The 27,428-nt window shown below is 38.2% G+C and overlaps 1 protein-coding gene across 12 annotated transcripts in view; it reads right to left on the bottom strand.

Annotated features, from left to right (window-relative positions):
* The window catches only part of CFAP54 (cilia and flagella associated protein 54), a 301,390-nt gene that overhangs the window by 193,999 nt on the left and 79,963 nt on the right, over positions 1-27,428 (bottom strand). For 10 of the 12 annotated variants that reach the window (XR_011534742.1, XM_008516610.2, XM_070600221.1 and 7 more), the window contains 6 exons: positions 26,440-26,532; positions 26,005-26,190; positions 18,297-18,433; positions 14,405-14,552; positions 12,401-12,556; positions 7,829-7,951 (listed from right to left, as the gene is read on the bottom strand). Coding sequence is in view for 11 of the 12 variants with exons in the window: in XM_008516610.2 (XP_008514832.2) it covers positions 7,829-7,951; positions 12,401-12,556; positions 14,405-14,552; positions 18,297-18,433; positions 26,005-26,190; positions 26,440-26,532 (843 nt within the window). In the remaining variant the exon portion in view is untranslated. The remainder of the gene's footprint in view (positions 1-7,828; positions 7,952-12,400; positions 12,557-14,404; positions 14,553-18,296; positions 18,434-26,004; positions 26,191-26,439; positions 26,533-27,428) is intronic. The other 2 variants (XM_070600225.1, XM_070600229.1) reach the window with 2 other exon arrangements.

Genomic DNA, 27,428 nt, shown 5'->3' with positions numbered 1-27,428 from the left:
CCTCCACCAGCCCCCAAATGCTGGTCGGAAACCCTACTTATTCTAGGTCATTGCTCTCTCTCATCTTCCACGGGGGCGGTTGCAAACATCTCAATTCTCTGAAACCCACCCTTACTCTCCACCTCCTCACTCTCAGCAAATGGCCTTGCTTCCTTTCCACAGAGAAAATGTAGGGGAACGACCTTATCCCCTGTGCACAAACCTACCTGTGGCTGCAACCATCCTTCCCTCCTGTAAGGGGGAAGAGGAGACTCTCCTGTCTGGACTAACCCCTCCCGCGCGTGCTCAGATCCCACTGCCTCCTGCCACCTCAGGGATCCGGCTCTAGCGATCCCTCCCTCCTCTCCCAGATCTCCATCCTTTCCCTCTCCTGGCTCCTCCCATTAACAGGCACATGTTGTGGATAAACAGAATTGTCGTTTGGTTGGTTGGTTGGTTTTTAGCAGAAGTCACTATTGGCAAGTTGCAAGGAACACACTAGCTTGAATAGAGTTTCTTTGTTCTGGGAGAAACACCACAGCAGCTGCTATAAGTTATTTAAATACAAAGTGAGTAGCTGTCCAGTGCCTTGGAAAGAGCATGTAATCTGGCCTTTTCTTATTTGAAAGATACCCCTTTCCTGGAAATACTCATTGATGGAAGGATTTAGGGGGCAAAAGGGAAAGCAGATGAATATATTCTAAAATGAGTAACCTTGGAAGGTGCACTTTTAGCCTAGCTTAACACCAATTAATGTGTGTGTAATTGCAGCATTGGAAATGGAAAGGGGTGCTTCGGATTGCGTGGGACCCCCCTGCTTTCAATGGTTACGCCATGTGACAATGACAGAACTAACAGCAGCAGGAAGATTCTTGAGGTTGGAGACGGGGTAGAAATGACAAAACAGCTTTGGACTAATCGACTCTCCAATTCTTCCTCTTGCCTTCTAGAAGCAGGACTGGCCCCTTGGACTAAGTGCACCCTTGAGATTCTTAAATAATTCTCTTCCTTTTTCCATCTACACACTGTCCCCAGGTAATAATATCACCTGTTTCTATTGCTTCAATCGAGTCCATATACAAAGGACTCCTTTGTCTTTATACGCATTGGGCCTCTCCTGAACTCCAAGCCAATAGGTCCAATGATATAATGGGCACCACTTTGGATATCCTACAGGTCCCAAGGTTCAATATATTCAAAACTCATTTTCTTTTAGTTCTTTCCCACACAATATTACTGCCCATTCAGGGTTCAACACATAGCACTGTATTCACCCCACTGCCCAGGGCAGATAGCTGGATGACTATTGACTCTTCCTTCTCCTTCCTTTGTCTCCCCATACTCAATAGGTTTCTAGGTTCTCAATTCTGTCTCATAAATAACTCTTGAAGCCTTTCAATTCTCTCTCCCACTTTTCCATACTATTTTAGTTTATCATCTCTCACCTTCTAACTCATTCCCTGCCTCAGGTTTCTCTCTCTCTAATTACTAGCTGCTGTTGTACAACCAGAAGAATTTCTTTTTTCTTAAGTGCAAATCTCATTATGTCATCTCCAGGTTTGAAGTCCTTCAATGGCTTCTCTCCAACCTCAGAAGATAGCCATTCATCCTCTGGTAAATGTTTAATGCTCCACTTTTTAAGGTGACTGAAACATTTAATCATATCCTCCATAATTAGAAATAAATCTGATTCTTCTTTTCCCAAACTGTAAAATTATTTCATATTTTCTCACTGATTACTCCCTGAGGTGATCAGTGTTAATAATCCTATATCTGTCATATATTTTTTAATATTTGCCTTTAAGCTTTGTTTATAGTGTCTTGCCATAAAAAATATTTTTAATTATCATGTAATCTATTTATCTTTTTCAGCGTATCTTTTGATTCTGTGCCTTATTGAAAAAGGTCTCCCCTGACCATACAAATATCCTTGAATCCATCTGGGCTTGATTTTGTTTATGGTGTAAGGTAGGGCTCTGAATTTATCTTTAGATGAACAATCAGTTATATCAGCACCTTTATTAAATAAACTATTACAATAAATTATCATTTTCTCAATGAATCTAAATTCCACCTTTGTCATATGTTAAATTCTTCTGTAGGCCAGGAGCTGGCTATTCCTGGACTCTCTATTCTATTCCGCTGAACTATTTGCCCATTACTCTGTCAACATTATTTTTTATTGAAGTGGCTTTATGGTAAATTTTAACATCTAGTGAGAAATTTTAAATTATTCAAATCAGTTTCAGAGAAACCTCATTGGGATTCTCATTAGAACTGCATTACATTTAAATATTATTTTAGGAAGGCCTTATATTTCTATGTCAGTAAGTCTTCCTATTCATGAACTTGGTGTGGCCTGCCATGTGTTCAGATCTTATTTTGTGTCCTTCAGTAAGATTTCACAGTTCTTTTATTTAGGTCCTTTAACATTCTGTTAAGCTAAAATACTGTGTATTATAAGTGGTGTATTTTCCGCTCTCAATTTCTAACTAGTTAGTGCTAGTATTAAAAAAAAATCAATTTGTAGGTGTCTTACATATAACCACTTTATAAATTCTCTTTAGTTCTAGTAATTTTTAACTATCTTCTCATGAGCTTTTGAGACCTTTACAATTAAAGATAAATTATACTTTTCTAATATTATAAAATTATTTCATATCTTTATCTATTGCATAAGACAGAATCTCTACAAATAATGATTCATACTTTAACAGTCAGCATCTCCTGTGCCTGATTTTTAAGGAAATGGCTTCATAAATTTGCCATTTAATATGATATTTGCTCTAAAATTTTGGTAAATGTCTTCACCATTAGTCAATAGCTTCCTTCCCTTCCTAACTTATTTAGAAATTTTATGAGGAAAGATTGCTACGTGTTATCAAATGCCTTGTAGCATTTTTCATGTCATTTAATTACTTTTCTCCTTTAATTTGCTCTTGTAAAAAAATTCAAGTTTTGTTTTAATTCAGACTCAATATTTAATACTTGACAGCAAGACTGTCCCAAGACCAGAAAGTGACCAGATGCTGTCCAGGAGCAAAGAAGGGCGATCAGACAGAACAGATTTGAAGAACGCTACGTAAGGCCTCTCTTTGTCCTCAGTAACGTTTTGGGCCCTGAATTCTGCTCTCTCAGATACGAAAATTGCCGCTCCTCCTTCATTTTTGTTCTCATTTTCCCAGTACCTTTGTCTATCCATTTATTTCTCAACCAGTGTTTGTCACTTTGTGTTACGACTGTTTCTTGAAATATATCCATTTGAACCTCACTTTTTAACCCATCCAGCAGTCTCTGTCTTCTGAGTTCATTCATGCTTAGTGAGGTAATTAATATACTTGATTTTATTCCTTCCATCTTAAATATTATCTCTTTTGCTGCCTTCTTACTTTTGCTGAACTAGCCATTTTTCCTCATCATTCCTTTGTTTATTTTTCCTTTCTGTCAATTTACAAGTCCTACTGTGCTTTAAAGTTCTGTTCACAGCTACATACTCCTCTGAGTCATCTTTAAATATATATATATATTCTATCCCCAAAATAATAATTTTATACTATACATATTTTTTAAAAACACACAACAGTGCAACAAGAATCTCTACATGCTCACCCCTCCCTCGACCCCAAACAGGATGGAGGTTTTAGTTCTAGGTTACTGACAAGTTTTTCTTTCAAGGATGATTCTTCTATTTCAAGAGTCCCTACTTAGCATTTATATTACAAAGTCCTAGTCACACCATTATTATCTATTTAATTTTAATAATACATGTATTGCAAGATTCATTGCTCCCATTATTCCACTCCTTTTTGTCTGTCCCTATCTTGGGATTTCTGTTCTGAACCAACTGTCATTTGATAGAGTATTTCCTCAAGTGTTTTCCTCAGATAAGTACATGAGCAGAATACCTTCTACATGCCTGCACTTCTGAAAATGTTTATTTTGCCCTCATAAATGAATGCTATCTTTCCTGGTTATTAATTTTTGGACCTAGGTCTTTTTCCCTCAGGATTCTACAAACGTTGCTCCAGTATTTTAACGTCTAGCACTGCTGATAAAAAGTTTGAAGCTAATTGATTCTCTTTCCATTGCAGATAACCTGTTCTTCGGGTCTCAGAACTTTAATGTTTGCCCTTATCCTTGGGTTTTAGGAATTTCACCAACATGTGTCTATACAAATGTTCTTACATTAATCCTGCCTGAGACTCAGGGAGCTTATTTCCTTTCTACCTCCAGACCTCCGTAAGTCACCTGTGGTGTTTTTCAACATGGTGAGAGTAACTCAATTATTTTGATGTGTGGCCTGCTCTTCCTGCTTGGGGTTCTGACTCCCCCAAAGTGAGTTATTATTTTTCTCTTCCTGCTAATAGTTTATGCTCCCTCAGCATCTACACAGACCAGTTATAAAGGTCTCCCCAACAGTGGTAAACCAGTGAGTGACGGAAGGATTAGGATTTTCTGCTCCTAAGGTCAGGCCATGAACAGCAGCAAATCACGCCCTCTTTGCTACGGTAGAGGGCAGAGGGCTCCCTGTTGTCAGACCTCCATGGAAGCAAACTTAAGTTCCAACTAAAGCGATGGATCAGATGAGTCCACCCATGAAGAATTCTTCCAGATCCTTGGCCAAATCAGAAGGGTCCTGTGAGGACCACATAAGACAGGAAGACAGATACAGCCCTTCTTTCAGCAGATTCACTGGATTCAGTCAACTAAAGCCTTTGAGGAAACATATTATGCTGGTCCTCAGGTCGAACAACGAGGATAAATAAGCCTACCTCTACCCTTCTGGTCTGTGGGTTCTTTCTTGTTTCCGAGGTGAATGAGGTCCCATAAAATGCCCTCTTTCCATCCCTCTCCCCCCAGCCTAAGATAAGATACCCAGTCAGGCTTTACCAGCTGGCCTACTGAGGCTACTATAACACCTAAAATAGGAGTTTGAAAGTAGAGCAAATCAGGGATGAGTGCTTAAGCTGCCACCTCCCCCAAATTCCACTATCTCTTTACCTTAAAATAAATAAACAGCCTTCTCACAAGACTTTGAGCTATAGTAACATTTCTCTAGTAATTCTTCTCATTAAGCAAAAGCTAAAATAAATCTATTAACTATTTTAATTACTTTCACACATCCTCGCAAAAAAGCAAAACACATATGTGGGAATACGTTGATTCAGTCTACAAACAACACTAGGCACACTTATGAAAATATAGACCTCTTACAATAACTCTCAAGCCAACAGGTCGGGAATCACAGCCCCACACGAATGATTTACGCCACCTAAACTAGCCTACTCATTTGCAAGCTAAACTTGGCCATGAATCCCTAAGTACATTTGCTCACACAACCCTTCATCCCCTCCATCTACCAAGCTGTTCCTTCTCCATCTATCTCAGTTCTGCTGTTCCTCTTGCTGCAGTCATCCTGTCTAAAGTGGACCCAAGCCCCAAAAGTCTCTCTCCTTTAATGCTTTTCTTTTTGCCTATAACACACAAACTTTCACGGAATTATATGATAGATGCTCCTTTGTTGTGTGTCTCCCCCACTAGACCATAAGTTCTGTGAGAGCAGGAAAGTGACCTTTTTATTACTGTATCCCCAGTGCCTAGAACAGTGTCTGTCGTGTTATAAGCACTTCATTCATATTTGTTGAATTAATGAATCTGTCCAAACAGCCTTTGATTTGATGGACAGGATTGCTGTCTTTTTAATGAATTTAAACGCCTATAGGTATGGAGCCTACTCTCCAGTTTGTCTCAGGACCCAACAAACGTTGTCCTACATCCAACCAATTCATGAATTCTTTTGCCTCCTCTGCCCCAGTAGGGATTTGACTTTGTAACTCTTCCTTTAGAGAATATCTTAAGTCTCATCTCCTAGGTGAAGCTTTTCCCAATTGTCCCAGTCCTTACTGATTTCCTGCATGCCTTTTTGTGTCGCCACCATCCATCCACCACCCAAGCTAGAACTCTGTGTTATCCATGATTTCTTCCTCTTCCTCTCCCTTCCCCTCTCTTCCACCTCCCTCTCCCCCTCCTCCTTCTTCTCCTCATTCTCCTTATCCTTGCCCTTCTCATTCTCCTTCTATGTCTTTTTTCTTTTATAGCTACTCTGGGGTTCTCTCCAACCCTTTGTGCATATATCAACTGCCCAAGACAGTATCTGACACAGATATGTAATCAACAAATGTTTGTTGAATGAATAAGCGAAATAAAATGAAAAACTAGTTTATGTCTTGTCTCCCTAACTGGATTATAAACCCATGAAGGGCAGAGACCTTGTCATAGAACTCTCTGTATCCACTATTATTTATATGAATGTATTTTTTAAACAAAAGTTTATTGATTTAGGGTTGAAGGTGATGATGATATTGATATAATATTGCGATGTGATGCTTGTGTTAAAGAGCAACCAATTCAAGAAAGCTCAGGTTTGCTTCTCCTGCCTTAAAAAAAGCAAGCTCAAAATCAAGATCAATCTTACCTACAATCCCCAGTGCCCCTTAGCCTTTCTCTTAGTGGCTAAACTCAGACACCAATGGTCAGTCTTTTGATGACCATTCTCTCCATAGCCAGGTCATTCCCTTATTGTCCAATCCCAACATGCCTTAGTTGCCCTCAGCCCCTTAGTTGCCATCAGCCCCACTCCGCATCACTAGGTTCTTCCTCGAGGTCTCCAGTCTTTGCTGCCTGATCTCTAGCTGTCAATTTCCACAACCTACCTGACTACTCTGTCCACCTGTGGTTAGGAAAGAACATCCTCAGATATTTTCATATGGTTTGAACTCCATTTGCCTTTATATATATATATCTCCTACTTTATATACCCTGACCTTATACATACTCTGACCACATTTTGCCTTGTCTCCTACTTTATATACCCTGACCTTATACATACTCTGACCACATTTTGCCTTGTCTTCTTTCTGACTTAGATCCTTATATTTTTTCTTTCTTGGCAGTGAAAGAATCGCCCTGAGCTAACATCTGTTGCCAGTCTTCCTCTTTCTTTTTTTTCCCCTCCCCAGAGTCCCAATGCATGGCATATATTCTAGTTGTAAGTCCATCTAGTTCTATGTGAGCCACTGCCACAGCACAACGACTGACAGACTTGGTGGTGTGCTTCTGTGACCAGGAAATGAACCCAGGCCACCGAAGCAGTGCAAGCACTGAACTTTAACCACTAGGCCATCAGAGCTGGCACGAGAGATCACCCTCGATCGGTACAGTGTTCCTTCACCTCTACAGTTTCTCTGTTTGCTTCAGGGCCCTGCACACCAATCTCAGAAACACCCTTAAACTCTGTGCTTCATCTGCCCCTTCTTTCAGGCGTAACATCATTTTTTACATTCTGATTTCATGGGATTACCATACTCTCCTTTACTCAGTGACCATTCAATCATAACCCTGCTACCGGGCCTCTCAGCATCTTCTAAGGCCCACTGTCCTGACACAACTCCTGGGTTAAGATGCTTCAGGTCTGCCTACAGGTTCCACTGAGGTCACAACCTGGCAAGATGATACGCAGGTTGACTACAGTGTAATAAATACATAATAGATGTTTTGGGGTTTTGAAACAAATTTGTTTTCTGTGACAATATATTATGCTTATAAATGTCCAAATGCTATGTCAAAATAACATCAAATATTCATTTAACAAGCACCACAATTTCATCAAAAAGTTCTACAACAGATATCTATTCAGTAATTTTATACTTTCCATTTGCTTTTGATCTAAAAATGCTTTAGGGTGCTACTTTTTAAAATATTTTAATTACTCTGATTAAAAGTAGCTTAACTTTTTAAATCATTATTGCTCCCAAATTTTATGGCTCTAGACAAAGAATGAGATAAATACCTTTGTTATGTAGAAGATACAACAAGCTATCATGTGCTGCGTGCTTTGGGAACTTGCAGTATGCTTCTTTGCCTGGATGATGTTGGGGAGTCCTTGCAAAACCACTACACACTTTATCAAGATCTAAAAAATAGAAGCACAATGTGTTTTGTCAAAAAATACCATCTTTACGCATTATAAAATGTTTTACTCAAATTATGCAAGTTTTAAGCCATCAAATGTTATTGTTATGAATAACTACTGATAAATTGCTTATCATGTATAAAGGAGTGTACTCTGAGACAAAATTGATATATTCAATTTTCAAATGAGTCCTTCCTCCAAAGGACTTAAAAACTAGCGGAGAGGATAAAATAACTATAAAATGCATTTTGACAAGTGCCATAAAAAATATAGGTAGAATGTTACATGAATACAAGAAACTAAAGATCACACCCAGGCTTAGGAAGGCCTTGAAAAACCATATGGAGAAGTTTGTACCATATTAAATTTACAGTGATACCAGGTACTTGAAATAATAGTTTCCTTTAAAACTAAAAGCAAACATTCATATCTCAGGAAATCAATTAATATCAGCGTTCACTTCTTCTCCTCCTTGCTTCATATCACATGGTCCTGAATTTAATCAAGAGTTAGACAATTAAGTTTAGTTTTCAATACTGTTGCAGTTCTGAGAAATATTCCTATCAGGAAAATAGAGCTGAGATTGCATTAATCTAGTCATCATTCACATTATCCCAAAGGACAAATTAATATATGGATGTTGGTCCTTTGGGGGCCAATTAGTTGTTTCAAGCCACCACTCTAACAATATTATTCCTATTGTTACAGTACACTTGTGAGTTTTCTTACTGCTTCTTTAATTCTGCCCCTTCACAATCACCCTCTCCCACCCTACCACGCCAGAGCCCCAAACCATGTTAACAACCTAGTAGTTTTGTAGCTTTCTCCAGGCTACAATTACCATATACCTAGGTATAAATACATAAACGGACATAGAAGGAGGGTTAATGTTATGTTATAAAATGGGATTTATACATACTTTTCTGAACTGTGCATTTTTCCTTCAACCATGTCTTGTAAAACATCCCTCTTAAGTCTACAGGTATAACTCTAACTCATTATTTCTAATGGCCGAATAATATTATTTAGTGTGGATCAACCATAATTTATTCAGCCATTTCCAGAATCTCATGTTGCACAATTTTAGTTAATCTTACAGTCTGTCAGAACTGGCCATTCTCCTGCTACTGCACTTTCTCTTTGTCTCCAGTTTTTTTGCCACCATCAAGAATGCCACAGTAAACACCCTTGCCCACTTGCCAACTATGAGTGGCAACTGAGGCATCAGCCTTGAAATGACACCCAGTGGGGATGAGGCACCATCCTCCAGGACCACTTACGGGGTCAGCCCAGGTAAATGCATTTTTAATCTTATTAAAATTTTATTTTATGGGATAAACTACTAATAGAGGGATTGCTGCATCAGGAATATTTGTTTTTAACTTTAATTAAAATTAGATTTAGGGGCCAGCCCAGTGGTGTAGCGGTTAAGTTTGTGCACTCCACTTTGGCAGCCTGGGGTTCACTTGTTCGGATCCCAGGTGTGGACCGACACACCACTCATCAAGCCATGCTGTGGTGGTGTCTCACATACAAAAGTAGAGGGAGACTGGGCACAGATGTTAGCTCAGGGACAATCTTCCTCAAGCAAAAGGAGGAAGATTGGCAACAGATGTTAGTTCCGGGTCAGTCTTCCTCACCAAAAAAAAAAATATATATATATATATATATTTAATTTAATTAAAATTATGATTGCTTACCAAGATCCAAAGCCTATAACAATTCACATTTCCCCCATCCATGAATGAAAATGCCTTTGCCCCACATCCTCGCCAGCAATAAGAATTAACAGATCTTTTCAATTCTGCCAGTGATATTACATTGTTCGTTTAAGGTGCATGTCTACAGATATTCAGAGTTTGAGCATCTTGTCATATTTTCTTGGCCACTTGGATTTGCTCTCCTGTAAACTGCCTATTCCTATCCCATGCCCATTTTTTCTATTAAGTTATTGTCAATTTGTCAGATTTTTTCTTATATATATTTATCCTCATCAATGTTAGATACTTTTTCCAAATCTATGAATTTTCTACTATCTTTGATATGGTCCTTTTCGTCACACACAGGGTGCTGGAAATATAGTCTAATATGTCTTATCTTTCTTGTTATTTCTAAGATTTCTGTCTTTATTAGAAAGTGTTTCCCCAACCCTGGATTGCACATGTAATCTCCTGGGATTTTTTTCATAAAATTTTTTGCTTGATTTTACATTTAAGTCTTTAATACATCTGGACTTTTTATATACGGTACAAAATAGGGGTCAAACTCCACCTTTTCAGATAAATATCCAGTTTTTTACCACAATTTATTAAAAATATCCATTCTCTTCCCACTGAATTGGAATGCCAATTCTGTCATATAATACATTCTCATACATATTGATGCCTATTTCCAGAAACTTCCCTCTATTCCACTCATCTTTTCCTATTCCAAACAATACAATTTAGTTAGAAACTCCTTTCCTAAGCTTTTACTCATAGATATAACCTATTCTCTGTAGTGTAGCTAAAGACACCTTGCACCAACAGGGACCTAGAGGATGACAGTGGACTATCCTGAACTCAGCCAGTTGAGCACCAACGGCAGCCACTATTCCCAATGTTGTGTCTTTGCTAGAGCACATTAAAAGGTATGCATTGATATGGCTACTGTTTTCTTTCCTATCTTATTGGATAGAAATAATATCCCATTAGGAAGAAGTACCAGAAGAAGTTCCCATTCACACTGGGCAGACAAGAGTATACACTCAGAGTCTTGCCCCAGGACAATGATAACTCTCCTACCCTCTGACATAATATTTTATGAAAAGAGCTGAACTTTCCGGACATTTCTCAAGACAAAACATTGGACCACTATATCAATAATATCATGTTAATCGGACCTAGTAAGCAAGAAACAGTAAGTACATTGAAGACCTTGGTAAGATGCATATCCTCCAGAGGGTAGAAATAAACCCTATGAAGAGTCAGGGGCCTGACACATTAATGAAAAATCTGGGACATGCTGAGACACCTCCTCCAAAGTAGGTCTAACATCTGGCATCTCTCACCTCTAAGAAGAAAGGACAATGCCAGGTAGATGCCTCTGGGTTCTGGAGGAAGCATATTCCACACCTGGGAATACTGCTCCAATCCACTTATAAATGATGTGGAAGCTTATCAACTATGAGTCTAGATTTTGGATTCTGGAAGCAGATCTCTTCAGCTGCTGAACTACTAGACGTGGGCAATGCGGGAGAAGGAGGCACGTCTATGCCCCAGAATACCTATTCCAAGATGAACATTTGTTAAGTTACTTAAGCTCTCTGGTTAGTTTCCTCAATAGTGAATTAAAAATGTTTAAATTTTGCATGAGTTCACTCATATCTTCTTGGTTCTCAAAATCTGAGTAGATGATGATAATGATGATGATGACAATGATAGTGATGATGATGACTTTCTGTAAGCATCAGCAATAAAATCATACTTCTCTCATTATTTCCCTATGGTAGGCAGAACTCAAAGATGGTCCCCAAGATTCCTCCCCTGATGTACAAGCCCTGTATAATGCCTTCTCTTTGAGTGTGGGTAGGGCCTGTGAATGTGATGGGATCATCACTCTCATGACTCTTTTACGTTATACAAGACTCCTCATGCATCTGAGAGGAGACTCTCCCGCTGGCCTTGAAGAAGCAAACCACCGTGTAGTGGAGAAGGCCATGTGGCCAGGATTGGTCGTCAGTCTTCAGGAGTTAAGGACCTCCTATCACACAACTACAAGGAAATAAATTCCCTCAACGGCCAGTGAGCTTGGAAGAGGACTCCAAACCTCAGAAGAGATCACCATCTGGCCAACACTTTGACTTTAGATTGATGAGACCCTGTGCAGAAGACCCAACCAACCCATATCCAGCCTCGTAATCCACAGAAAACTATGAAACAGTAAATGGGTTTTGTTTTAATCCACTAAGTTTATGCTGATTTGTTAGAAATAATATATAACTAATATAATCCTTTCAGCCAGCTCTCACCTACCCTTTTTCCATAAATTCCAACTCCTCCATCACCAAGACACCAAGTATTTTTTCTTGGGTCATCCACCAATTTTTCCCCAGATGATGGCTTTAACAACATGCTTTGAATAAATATTGCTGTTTCTAACATTACAAGAACATAAAAATTGAAATGACTTTAAAAAAACTTAGAAAAGCAGATTGCCAATATTTAAATATGGACAGCAACGGGGCTGAATATTTTCAGAGAAACACATTTTAAAGTCCTCATCTATGGTTGCCTGGACATGTAATTTAAATTATTAAAATGTTTTTCCATTAACTCACAAAATTTCATAATACTTGTTCTTGATCTATTTATACTTTATAAGAGGTACACTGCTTTTTCTTTTCCAAAATGCATTGTTGAGTTGCCCTTTGTAAAAATACTCTTATCTGGTGGAGAAAAATACCCTTACCTGTACCACAGGTACCAAAACAATATTGTGATAGATTATAGGAGCAAGGAGGCCATAACATTGAGTCACAGCTTGAAGGGTATAACTGGAATCATTTAGGTAGTTGCTAAGTTCCAATGCCACTAATACTCTCTCACATTCAGCTAGTCTAGCCATCTGTAAAAAAACAGGTATTGGTACACAAAGTCAACACCAGGTGCTTAATTAACGTGTTTCTAAGGAGAGGAAAGGGTAAGAAATGTGATCCTTGTGAGTTAACAACATGAATGTCGGTATGAAGAAAATCTAAACTCAGGAACAATTCTAAGTCCCCAGTAAGTCTACCTACGGACAACGCAATCTTAGAATTAAACTTCAGAATTTGTTGTAAAACAATATATATACCACTAGTAACAGAAAAGAAACCAATCTTTTTTCATTGGTAAGATAAAATTCTTGGCTATATTTTAATGTTAGCAAAAATTTAGCTTTTTCAAAACATAAATTATAACAAGTAATAATTACAACAGAATGTCTCTATAATATTGCCCCCTCTTGATGAACAGAGTCCCATTTCCCCTCCAGATTTGTGAGAAAATGGTAAATTTCCAGTAGCCCAAATTAATCTTCTGTTATATTTCTGCTACTTAAATAAAAATGATAGTAAAATGTAAAGTTAGTTTTTTATGATTAAACGCCACTTAAAAAAATAGGAGGGAGCTGGCCCCGTGGCCTAGTGGTTAAGTTTAGCACACTCCACTTCACCGGCCTGGGTTCGATTCCCAGGTGTGGAGCTACACCACTTGTCGGTGGCCATCCTGCGGCAGCAACCCACATACAAAACAGAGGAAGATTGGCACAGATGTTTGCTCAGGGTGAAGCTTCCTCAGCAAAAAAAAAAAAAAAAAGCAGTCCTCTCTTACACCTCCTTTCTCCTTCTTAGGGAACGATTTCATTATTTTTCTACATATACATACATTATACACAAAGAAAACTGTGTGAGTGGCAACCAGAAATTTCCATACATCAAGTTATTACTAGAATGATAGTCCAGCATTCTGGAATTCATTGTAGTACTTAGAGATTGTCTTTATTCTCAGACTGGATGCTGAAAGAAGACACTGAATGCAATGTAGTAGGAACAGATTGACAGTTGTGAGTGCTCAGGCTCTACAAGACTGTGAACTTGTCGAGGGAGAAAGGTCATGTTTTTTTGACTTTCATATCCACAGAAACTGGCACAGTCTCGGGTAACAATTTATTGGTTAATTAATTAATGAATAAATGAATTGGTCGGAAAAAGCAACTGTAAAAAAACTATATATCCAAGGTGAGTAAAATAGGAAGGAGAGAGAAAGAAGAGTGAAACTCAATCTAGAATGAAAACAATAGTGTAGGATTGTTGTTAAAAACAAGAGCATTCTAAGGTTGCAGATGCACATAAAGCAATGCTTATAACCACCCTGAACGTCTATCAATAAGAGAGAGGTTAACTTCCTACCTGGACAGGAATACAAAGTTAAAATTAAAAGAATTTGGTAGATTGATATGTACCAGCATGAAAATATGCCCAAGACAAATTATAAAAAGTGTTAAATATGCAAGTTGCAGAACAGCAAGTAGATCATGATCTCATTTTTGTAAAAAAGAATAATAATAGCAATAACAGATTTGTCTATGCATATTTTTAAAAATTAGAGACATTATATGAAAATAAAATCATAGCATTCTCAGGGGCAATAGGATTACAATGGGTTTCATTTTATACATTGTACATTTTTTAATATTTGAAGTGTATACCACTTTTGTACAGGGGAAAAAAGATAAATTGAAAAAATGCAAAAAATACATGAACTCAGTCTGGTGAAACCTACATGGAACATCCAATAACACTTCACGATCATCCAATGGCCTCCCAGCTCATTCACAAACCAGGATATGCAATCTCAAAAGAACACGAACTTGAAATATCAAGAAATAAATGAAGAGAAATCAGCACATTTTCAGTCATTTTAATTCACTTACTTGTTGAGAGGGGAAAATCTCATTGCCTTTAATATTGTCACAGAAAAGATTTTCTTCTTTAATTTTAATGTCACTTGTTACAAAAATATTTCTAAGAAAAAGGTATAAGAGAATTGAAGAAGTCTCTGCCAAAATATCTGAATGTAATCTGCAAAAGGAGGTAAATGATGTTACAGCTATAAATATAAAATGATTCAGCATGTGAATTCGCCATGTTAGACTGATTTGTTCTTAATATCTAGACAATGATCCCAAGACAGCAGCAAAAAATTGTAGAACATCTCTTGTAAGCTGTTTACATTAAAATTAAAGACTATCCTTAACAAGTTCAAAACCAAGAAAATTAAGCTGCTGACATATTATGTCATAGGTACATAAAAATAACTTGGCAAAATTTTCTGGTCCTTATATATAAAGTTCTTTTTTATCAATATAATGAAATCACCACAGATATTCAGAAACTTAGAAAATAGGCTCAAAATTTCAATTAATGAACTTCGTGAAAATAAGAGTCATTTCTAGCAAAATCAGCCATGTTTAAAGAGAAAGAGGGAGGGGGAGAGACGGAGAGAGAGAGACAGAGTCTTAATAACTCCTGGATTATTTCTACTTATCTTTTGTAAGCTGCAGTCAATAGCGCCAACCATTGGCAAAACTGTGAAATCTACAGTCTTCCATCTTTCTTTCCAATACAGTCATGCACTGCATAACAAACTTTCGGAAAACAACAGACTGCATATACAATGGTGGTCCCATAGGGTTAGGACCACATAGCCTAGGTGTGTAGTAGGCTATACTATCTAGGTTTGTGTAAGTACCCTCTATGATGTTCACATAATGATGAAATAGCCTAAGGATGTATTTCTCGGAACATATTCCTGCCATTAAACACTGTATTCCCTTCCTTGCCCTTAGCCTTACTTGGTGGAAAACCCTCCCTTCTAAGCTTCAGGTCCATCTATTGTCTACAACCTCTATCCCCAGAGTACAGAAAAGAATCTGACATCAGTAATTCACACTTGAAGATTATCTGTTTCACCATCATATCACACTCTGAAATTATCTTTGCCAGGAGAATTTTAGTTCTCCCGCTCTTGCAACTCATACTAAACTCTTTGTCCTCACGATGACCATCACTACCTTGACAGGTGCAATGAGCCCAGGGTATCGCCTCCTCCCGGCTCCATTTCCTTCCCTATCCAGCTCAGATTCTGGTCAATCATTCCAATAGTGACCTCCCTAGCATTTTAGATTCCGTATCCCTTATTTTATACAATAATCAACTTGCCTGACCTTGAATAGATGTCACCGTCTAACGTTTCTATCCCTGCCACAATGGTTAATCACTTAGTCACTTATTTATTCTCCTCATTCATTCTTTTTTCATTCAAACTAGCATTTGCTGAACACCTACTAGGTACAAGACAATATTCTAGGCTCTGGGATATAAAGATGAATCAAATGTGGCCCTTAGCCGCAAGGAACTGAGCCCTACTACAAATTCATGTTACGTGACATCAACTTAGTCATTAGTACTTCTCAGCAACACTTCCGTTTATCCCTAATGTCTGCTTGTTCACATTCCCCAAAGCGAATGTTCTAAATCCCGTTCTCCACCTCATGTGCTCTCATATCCTCTTAGTTCTACCACCATAGTGCCATTATCATGTGAATTTTCTTCTATCCTCAGTCTGTTTCTCTCCACTGTCTCCCTTCCCTCCACCCTCCAAAATTCTTTCCTTAAGCCTGCCCTCCCCCTCAAGTTTCTGCCCATTTCCTCTTCTCTTTACCACCAAACTTCATATGAGTGATCTTTGCTTGCTACAATTTTCCATTTTCATTTATTCCTTAGCCAATTGCAAAAGGTTCCTGGCTCATCACTCTCCAAAAATGGTCTTCTTGAACTCACCACTGGCCTCCTAATTGCCAAGCCTAAAGCCTCTTCTTAGCTTTCATCATACCTAATCTCTCTGTAGTATTTTATTGAGCAACTGCTCTGCCTGACTTTGCACTAGCACTGAATACTGCTGACCAGTCCCTCCAGGGTGAAACTCTCACTTCCCTTGGCAATGCATTTTCCCAGACTTTCACATCCTGGACTGCTCGTTTTCTATAGTGTAAAATCTGACAGTTGGATTTTCTCTTTTTTTGTAATGCAAATGCCTGACTTAAGCTTTGATTCCTAAGGCACCCACTTCAAAGAGGCATCCACTTCAAAGATGGCTATCTTGAATAAACACATTGCCAGTAACACAACTAGATAAAAAGCCAGGTCACCTCTCCCACTGAGGCTCCTTTGTTTTAGAGATCTTGGTTGATTTTGATAACTGGCCATTTGGGCCACTTGTTTTTTCTCTTCCCACACTTTAAATTCCTGCTCTTATGTTTTAAATTCATCAGTAAAGACTGAGCCCTCAAAACCTTAGGACCCCAATAAAAGCAGAACCTCAGGCCCAAGCACATGCTCTCTTTCTCTCTGTCTACCTGCGACCTCACTGTGTGCTGTGTGATTTCCAGGTCCCATAACTAATTCAAAGTTTCTTGATGGTTGTTGTTGAAGAGCACCTTCTCCAATCATAATAAGAACCACAAGGACTGGTCCAGCCACAATAGTTGTTATGGATAGGTTGAGACCAACACAAAACATTTTCAACATCCTTCCTTGATTCCTTCTCCTGCTTCCGTCTCTTGAATGTAAGTGACGCCCAGGGTTCAATTACAGTTTCTATCTTTTCTGCTAAATAGTCATTCTCTGGGAGATATCACTCATTGTCAAAATTTCAATGATGACTTCAATGGACAATTTCTAAATCTGTATCTCTAGCCTTGACCTCTCTCCTCGGTGTCAACACTAAATATTCAGCTACCTCCTGGCTATCTCATGTCCACAAAGGCATCCTGCTGGAAAACTGAACTCAAAATATTCCCAATCAAATTCATTATCTTCCTCCAAAAACTTGGTCCACCTCTCATGTTCCCTTAGTAAACATCTTATGCTTCCCAGTCAACTTTCACTACTTTTGCTCTCTTATCCCATGGGTCACATAAAATCTTCCAAGTCCTGTCTCTTCCACCTCTGAAATGCCTTTCAAATTCATCCCACATAACACCTAGCATCCTTGTACGTGGTAAATGCTAAGTCTACACTTGCTTAATTGAATGGAGTTACACCTTTGTGTGAATAAGCATTATTGATGTCTTGCCTCAACCAGGACACGCATTTTAAGCTCATTGCCTTTGATTTAGCAGTGAAGAGTTTTGTCTTATTAAAGGAATTTCAGCCATTAACAAGCTAGTGAAGGAGATTGTTGCTGTTTTTGAACTTGTTGAGGCAGCCTGAAATCGTACTAATGCTCATTTCTGAGGCTGCTCTTAAACTTTGTCCTTTTAAGGAAAAATGGCAGTAAAGCAAAGAATGGTCTGTGGTTTCATAAAGATTCTATGGGACTATTTGCAATTGCTGATGGTCTAATCCTTGGAGCCTCTTCAAGCGAAGAAAATGCCTTCTTACCCTAATAGTCCACCCATCAGACCACAACCTTAACCCCAACCTGACCTTTCTCTATTCCAAAAGTCCCCCACGCATATTTGTGTTTTCTTATATAACTGACATTAGCTTGGTTAGTATTGGGGTTTTTTTTCCCATAACCTTCATTACCTTAAATTCAGAATGCAACCATATGCCTCCAGTGTTTATTCTAACTCTAGGGAAAAAGTTTCTAACGAGGACTTGAGACCATGGAACGTATACACTTACTAAGATACTTATTAGAACTAGTTTTACAGGGACTATCTTAACATGAAATTGAAAATAAATTAATTCTATGCTTCACACCCAACATCCATATTTTCAATAAGCAAATTAATACTTTAAAAGGATATTTCTAATTACCTTCTCTGTGTAATAGTCATCACGTTGCTTAAACTAATAACAGATTGTTCACTGCGAAGTGGAGAAGCAACAAAATAATCCCAAACAGGGGAGAAAACTTTCTTAGCCAACTCATAGTTACCAATCTGATAGGCAACCTACAACAAAAAGGACATTGTTTTATGCGATATTTTTCTTTGTGAAATGTATATTTTAAACAAGAATTCTGATAAGGTCCTATCACACCCCAATTCCACAGACAGTTGTGCACGCTTGCTCTTCTGTTCTAGGGGGCTGGGGTAAGGGAACGACAGCCATTGGCAAGGGAGACAGACACATTTTGAAATGTCTTTTATTTCTAAATTGCATGGAAATTTGAAACTCTGTAAGGATGTTTCAAATTCTCATAAGCAAAACAAAGATCACATCTGAGCCAAATTAATTTCATTTCCATCTATCTCGGCAGTGTGCTCCATTTATTATAGACACTCTTATAATGAACAATCTGTTCCAAGAGAAATAATCAGATTTCCCAAACCCAAAATATGAAATATACTTCATTCTTTTCTAGTTCTGACTGACACTTTCAAAGCTTCTGTGCAAGAAAGGGTTCACAGCTGAAGAGTGAAGAATAAAACAGAGATGCTTCCAAGAGGCCATGATATGTTTTAAGTTTAACACATTCAATGTTAGGCAAAATAACTGATTTCACTGGCAAAACCCAGAAGCTCAGGGCGGAAAAAAATCATAGACTTACCTATTTCTTTTGGTAGAATATATTTCTTTAAAAATATTTTAAAAAGCTTTCTGTTCAAATATGTTTAACAATATGAAATCTCATCACATGAGTTGCATGCTACTTCAAATCCTTAATGGAAGCAGGTAGGATATAAAGAATAAATAAATTCCTTAAAGTAAGCATATAAATGACATGTTGCTAGAATATACTCCACTCAAGGGAATAATTTACAGGCCCAGAACTTTTTAAATCTGCCCAGTCAGTCCTCATAATCAGCCAACCAGTAAACTTTTATGAAGTTTCTACTCTGTGCCAAGCACTGTAAGAAGAGATTCTCCAAAGCTTAAAATGGTCTCATGCTCCATGAAACTGTAATCGAGGTACAGTCATAAAACACATGAAATCATAGAAAAACTACACAGAACAACAGAATAACTGCGAAGGCTTAGGAAAGGGGAAAGGAAGACCTCAAGGAGGAGTCAGAGCTTGAGTTGAACCCTACGGCAGGGATAAGATTCAGACGGGGAGTTTAGACAGAATCAGAAAAAGGCTCAGTAGTGGAAATCACCACAGTGCATGCAGGAGAGACTGGAAAGGCAGGTCGGAATTTGAAGAAAAGCAGGCGATATGATTGGACAGGTAAAGTGGACATGATTTCACAAGGCTTGAAAATGAGGTGGAAGTGTCTAAAGAGGTCAAGTACGGGACCAAGCTCTCCATGTGCATAATCGTATTGACGACTCATTATGTTTCTATGGAGTGAGCTCCATTACCATCTCTAGTCTTCAGATGAGGAAACTGAGGCATTGAGAAGTTGAATAATTTGTACAGAGTCTGATATTCAGTAAAAATAGCAGAGCAGAGACTTAGAGTGATAGATGAGGTCACTTCTCTGGGCTGCATTGGCCAAATGAAGGAGCTGAACAAAGTGGTCACTAAAACACCATATAATTCTAAGATTTTCCATGGAAAATAATAACAGATGGTGTATAAGGGAGTTGATGAAACTATAATTGAATGTTCTATCTGTTCAAAATACATCCCTTTTAAAATAATGTTACTTATTCAATTAGTGGACATTGCAGAACAAGAAAAGATGCCATGATAAAACTTTTGGGTTAAATTCATGAGTCTTTGTGGGTTAACAGAAGAGTGCCACGATATTAGCAGGCTCAAAGATGGCTAGCTGGTAGTGATGTGTAGAATTGATTTTAGAGGGGGTGAGGTTAAAACGAGAAAGAAGCACTAGAAGTCGAATGGAATAATTAAGTACAGTAGAGACATCCTCCTTGATACATGACTTTCACTTGGCTTCCAGAACATCACACTTGAGGGGGTTTTTTCCACATTCCTTTTCAGTGGCCTGTGCAAGCTCCTCCTCTTTTCCGCAACCTCTTCATATTGGCATGCCCCGGGGCTCAGTCTTTGGACCTCTCCTCTTCTCTCTCTGCACTCATTTCCTTGGTGATATCACCCAGCCCCACGGCTTTAATTGTTACATGACTACTCTCAAATCCTTCTCCTGCCTAGACGTCTCTCCCAAACTCCACATTCATACATCTAACTGACTATTCAGCAATTCTCTCTGAATATCTAACAAGCGTCTTACCTCAGCATCCCCCAAACTGAATTTCTGATCTTCCCCTGACCCAAATCTAGACCACCCACAGCCTCCTCCAACTCGGTCAGTGTGGTCTATCCTACCAGTTAGCTAAGAATCCTTGAGTCATCTTTCACTTTTCTCTTTACATTATTTCCATTGGGAACTCTTGTTAACTCCTCCTTCAAAACATATCTAGAAGCTGACCACTTCTCACCATGTCAGCTACTATCACACTGGCCAAGCCACCTCTACCTGTCATTGAATTACAGCAATAGACAGGTCCCTGTGCTTCCACCCTTTTCCCCCTTATGATCTAACACAGCAGCTTCCCAACACAGCAGCCAGTGTGAGCCTTTGAAAATAGAAGTCACGTTATGTCACCTTGCTACTCAAAACCCATTTCACTCAAGGTAAAAGCCAAAGTTCATAGAATGGCCTAGAAGTCTTTTCATGTTCTGCTTCCCCACCCACCCACTCACTTTTTAACCTCTCTGACCTATCCATTTACTCTCCCTGGGTCCCTCTGCTCCAACTCGACTGGCCTCCTTGCTGTTATCAAACACACCAGGTGCACTTCTGGAAACCTTAAGGCTTTAGCTCTAACTCCTTCTGCAGAATGCTCTTCCTTAACCACGCCTCACCTCCTTCAAGTCTCTGCTCAAATCTCATCTAGATGAGGCCTCCTCTGATCAACCTACTTAATACTGTAATCTACCTTCCATTCCCCACTGCAAGTTTCCAATTCCTCTGACCATACTCCAATTTTATTTCCATAGAGCTTAGCTTCTAACATACTGGATAATTTACTTATTTACTGTGTTCATTGTTTACGACTTATCTCCTACCACGACATTTTGTTCCCTTTGCTTAGAACAGTGGTTCTCAAAGTATGGTCCCTGGATCATCAGCATCAACATCACCTAGGAAGTTGTTAGAAATGCAAAATTCCAGGCCCTACCCCTGACCTAGTGAATCATAAACTCTGGTGTTAGGACCCAGCAGTCTGTTTAACCAGCACTCCAGATTATTCTGATACATGCCCAAGGTTTAAAATCACTAGCCTGGAGCAATGCCTGGTACAGGGTAAGCTCTCAATCATAATGCATTAAGTGAATTTAAAAATCCTCTTTTCCTGATAATTTCCCTCTACTCACAGAAGAGGACATGCAGCAGTTGTAATATAATATGGTTGACTGACTCAGGGTGAGTCCCTGACCCAAGCTGGGTGTTTTATAGCACCCCTTGCAGAGCAAGATGGACCCCCTACCCAAAGTGTGGTTCTGATGTTGAGATTGATGACGCTACATGCACCAGGAAAATCTGAAGAAAGTTTATTACTCAGACAAGGGACTCCCAGGAGAGTTGGGCAGGCACAAGCAAGTCTGGGCTGGCTTGGGCAAAGCAAAAGGAAAGGGTTGGGCTTTGATTAGTGGCTGGGAGGTGGGAGTGGGGAAAGTTCCTGAGAGCTGGGAGATTTAAATTTCTAAAGGAGAAGGTGAGCCCACCGACCTCCCTATCAGCATGCCTAGATAGAGGGCAAAAGAAAAAAGAGGGGTGAGGTTTAAAAACAAGTCAGTGGTCAAACATTGAAAATGAAGTCAGACTCTTTATTACATTTGGTGGGCCAATCAGATCTCTTTCCCAGGAATTTGGAATCAAGATTAGGAGCCAGCTAGCCGGTCTCTGTTTATAGCTGAAATTGAGGGATATATAAAAATTCAGGAGCTGCCACTTTTTCTCCAGAGATGGAGAAGGAAAGAAAGTCAATCTTTAGAGAGAGAAAAAGAAAGCAGCTGCATAGAGAGAACCAAAGGTACGAGACCTGGGCTTGCCAGGACTCTGCAGCCTTCCCAAGGCCCGGCTGCTTTCCCCTAAGTCAGGCTGGTTCCCATACTTGCAATCAGTCTTAACTGAAACCATAAGTCAAAATTATCTACCCCAGGGTTATTGTTGTGGTAATGAGATTGATAACAAAGACAGTTCAAAGGAAGAAGAGACAGCATCTAGAATAGAACTTGGCATAAAATAGCCATTGAATAAATAGTTCATCAATAAATAGATAAGTAGAGAGAGTAGTAAGATTCAGCCAGAAGATGAGGGGGTAAAGAAGAGTTGAAACTTCTTAGCTTTAAGAATTAGGGTGACTATCTTTTACCTGGTAGCTTTACGTATTTTTTTTTATTTGAATGATCATAGAAAAAACACAAACCTCTATTAATTTAAGAGTTTCAATGAATTCATACATGAAGTGGAAAAAAATGTATGAGTTTCATTCTCCTGCCACCACTGTGATTACTGACAAAGCATTCATGTCCCAGAATCAAACTCGACCACCAATGCTGTCATCAGCACCTGCTGAACAACACCAACCCAGGCAGAGAACAGACAAGAGAAATGGGCTTTAGAATAACTTGGCACATGTTAGAGGTGGAACACATGACTTCCTTGGAACCTGGACAGAGCAGTAGAGAGGCACGAGCTGGTTCAAGCATCAGGCTTACCGTGTGCTACCCAAGTAACCTTGGGTAAATCACTTAACCTCTCTGAGACACCCTTTCCAGAATAAAATGAGATTGGCAGAGGAAGAATTAAATTAATCTCGTTTTCCTCAACTATGAAATGAAAGCAATAATACCACTTCACTGAGTTATTATAATAAATGAAATGATGAAATTTTAAAACGCCTGGCACACAGTAGTTTTTTAATTAATAATACTCCCCATTTCCTTTTCTTGACAAGCCATTGTGCCCACTCACTATTTGATTTTGTAATTCAATAATCCAGCAGTACACAGTATTTGGTCGTACATCCATTTTACAGATAGGGAAATTGAGACCAAGCAATTTGCCTAAACTCCTAAAATCCTGCTCATAGACTTCTAATTTTCTCATTTTATCTCACATTATCTAGCCAGTCCTGACTTAAAAAGGGAGAATAAAAAGCAATGAGGCTATAAAAAGGTGGAAATTGAAAAACAGCCACAGAAAATATAGCATTCATAAAGATTCCTAAAAAACTTTTCAGATAGCCTAAATTGATAGCTTTCTACATTAAGGGAAAATTTGGTAAAGATTCACCTGACTTTATTAATGTCTATAGAATAATATTGAGCAGAAACACAACCTAAAGCCCCAAGTCCATCATAGGCACTTAGTCAAACATCTCTATATCTTACTATAAAATATTTGTGGTAATATTTTTTAAAGAACAGAATTATCTTATAACTAAAAACTAACCACTCTCATGAAAAATAGATTGCAATTCCAAAAGAAAGATACATTTTCTTGCTAGAAAATAAAAGCTCACACTTAAGTTGTAAATTAAGGAGGTTTTAAGTGAGAAAATTTTGCTTTGGTCACTTAACATTACGAGGGGGAGCGCTCATACGCTGTCATAAATGAACTACAATACCACAAATAGAGGATCAATGAAGGACCACAGGTCATTACTTATGACACTTCTCATTATCCCAGCAGTATAACTTGGACTTAGTTTTATTAACTTTCAATGAAAGTTCTGCCAAATGAAGCCCAAAAGTCAAACTACTCCCTGGAGAAAAATTAGGCCTTGACAAAATATTTGCCTCCTCACTTTGAGATAATTCCATCACTGCAAATTAGGGAATATATTAGATTCCAAAGAAATAAAAACACCAGAAAACCATGAGCCAATATGACATGCTAAATCAATGGTAGACAAATCCTAGCAATTCTCTCAATTTAATTTTCTTTGAAAAATATTATAATATAAAACACCACTAAGATCTTAGCTTATAATACTAATCAACTATTAAGAGAAAAAAATAGCACAATAGAAATGTGATAAAATTTAGAATAGCCATCAGCTTCACAGCCAACAACAGGCTTAAAATTGGGTGCTTGAGACTTAGGTCAATGCATCAGTCTTTCCAGTGTCCTATTCACTGGAGACACATTTTAAGTCAGGCAATCATTTTAGCAAGCATGTTAATTCATGAGGATATCCATAACTAAAAACAATAATAATATTTATTATGTGCCTACTATGTGATAAGTGCTATGAGTAAACATCTGACATGCCTAATTTCATTTAATACTCATAATATCTCGGGGAGAGAGCTACTATTATTATTCCCACTTCACAGATGAAACTTGCCCAATATCACATGGCTACTGTGAGGAGCTAGAACTTGAACTCTGGTCTATCTGTGTTTATTAATCCAGAAATTTCACGTCTATAAATTTATCCCAAAAAAGTAATCATGGGGGCCAGCCTGGTGGAGCAGCAGTTAAGTTTGCACATTCTGCTTTCGTGGCCCGGGGTTCGCCAATTCGGATCCTGGGTGCGGACCTACGCACTGCTTGTCAAGCCATGCTGTGGTAGACATCCCACATATAAAGTAGAGGAAGATGGGCACAGATGTGAGCTCAGGGCCAGTCTTTCTCAGCAAAAAGAGGAGGATTGGTGGCAGATGTTAGCTCAGGGCTAATCTTCCTCAAAAAAAAAAAAAGCAATCATGGATGCAGATAAAGATTTATATATAAAGATGTGTATCACAGTTTTGCTTATAATAGCAAAAGGCTGGAAAATATCTAAATGTACAATGAAGAATCACTAAATAAACTATGATCTATCTATAGAATGCAATACCATGTAACCGTTAAAAATTACCTTTTGGAAGGATATTTAAAGGAAGGGGAAAATGTCAACTATAACATATTAAACAAACATATCAGGATGTAATATAATATGTAATATGATTAAAATTATATATTATAAAGAAATTCATACACATATGTGTGTATATATGTATATATAAATATGTGTATGTGTGTTTAAATGTATACACACACACAAATGAAAGGATATCTCTGGATCAGCGTTCCTCAACCTTGGCACTATTGACATTTTGGGCTGGATAATTCTTTGTTATGACGGGCTGTCCTTTGCATTGTAGGAAGCTTATCAGCATCCCTGGCCTCTACCCACTCGATGCCGGTAGCACCCCTCTGGGTTATGACAACAAAAAATGTCTCTAGACATTGACAAACATCCCCTGGGGGCCAAAATTGCCCCAGATTAAGAACTGTTACTCTAGATGACAGAGTAGCATAAGATAACACATAACATTCGCTTTCCTCTTTGGGCACTCTAGTTAATTTTCCAAATTTCTAAAATTAATATGTTACATGTGCAATCCAGAAAAAAAATGTTATTGTAAAAAGCAAACTCACTAATAAGAGAGCGAATGATTCCTATCTTATGAGACTAAACTGCACCAATTGAAAATATGTGTTACAGGAGCTTTAGAATATCTGCTATGATGTTTTTTTCCATCAGAAATTACTTAGTAACCGCTTAACAGAAAAAAAAAATAGAGGAAAAAGTTAGCAGAAGACTCTTCTACCTGCGTCAAGAACATCCGAGCAGTAACAGCAGAAAGAGGTGGATAAACCAGAATTGGTTTAGTTGTCTCTCCTACAGCATCACCAACAAGCTTCCCATTAGAGGAATAAGCGGCAATTGCAAAGATGTATTTTTCATTGGTTTCTAAACCCTTCACTTCAAAAATGCTTTTACCATCAGCTGGTATCTATTAACAAAAACATGTGTCAAGTTATGTATGGAAAATTAACGTGACTTTGAAAACATAATTAAGTAAACTTTACATGTAATAAAATAAAGCCTTTTTCATTTACTGTTGGATTTTAGTTATGACTCAAGTTGAAATAAGAGAAATTTACTGAAATAATGACTTCATGTGGGGAAAACGCTCAATTGTGATTAATGAGGCTTTTGGTAAGATTTCCTGACATTTAGAACTTTTTTAAATTTGACGTACCGCTTCTCCTGAGCTTGGGAGATGATTATTGTTTAGTCTTACTTTTCCATAGCTCCCTTTTGCTTTGCACCCCAAAATGCAGTACCAGGAGACCTGCCGAGGAGAGAGACAAGCTCGTCATCTGTATCCTGCTTAACAAGGCATTCAATTCAATCATGACGTAGCAAAAGGAATACTTTTCTAAAGAAAAATTTAAGCATTCAAGTTTTAAAACATGAAATCTAACTTTACAAAGAAGTTTAATCTTTAAAACATAAAGACAAATACAGGGCTCGTTTACCTGGGACTATCAAGACTAAAATATTATTCGTTATTGATTATTTTAACCACCATTAGCTGAGCAGTTCCTATGTGCTAAGTATTGTTATGAAACTTACATACACTTTCTAATATTTGCAACATTCTTATGCAATGGGATTACTGTTGCCATTTTGCTTGAGAGAAAACGGAGACGCAGAAATGTTCAGTAACTTGCCCAACATTAGAGAACGGCAGGGAGTGATTCCAAAGATGACTTGATCTTGATGAAAAATAGATCAATACTGAAACAATTTTCATATTTTAATTAAGAATATATGACCAAAAAAGCAAGTGGAAAAAGAAGCAAGATACTACATTGTAGTATTTAAAATAAAGTGTAAAAATACATATGAAAAAGCCCAGAAGAAAATGTTCCTAAAGAAGAATAGTGGTAGAGTTTGGATGATCAAATGGTAAGACTATGGGTAATTTTCTTCTCTAGTTTATAAATTTTGTGAAACAAGATACTCCTTTGATAATTCTTAAATATAGACATAAACCAAAGGCAAAATGCAAATTCCACAGAAACAACCAAACTTCATTAAATGGTTAGACAATGGTCCTTCTGCCAAGATACCAAAATAATGGAGATTCCTTAATTAAATGAACTATTCTCACCGTAGGAAAAGAGGGAGCGAGTTGATACCTGGGAAACAGCATTATGAAGGAGCCATACTGCCCAGGGGTTG

This window comes from Equus przewalskii, chromosome 29, assembly GCF_037783145.1.
Source record: "Equus przewalskii isolate Varuska chromosome 29, EquPr2, whole genome shotgun sequence".
NCBI classification, from domain to species: Eukaryota; Metazoa; Chordata; class Mammalia; order Perissodactyla; family Equidae; genus Equus; species Equus przewalskii.
The sequence above is the reverse complement of the archived record's forward strand: the minus strand, read 5'-3'. Positions and strand labels throughout refer to the sequence as shown.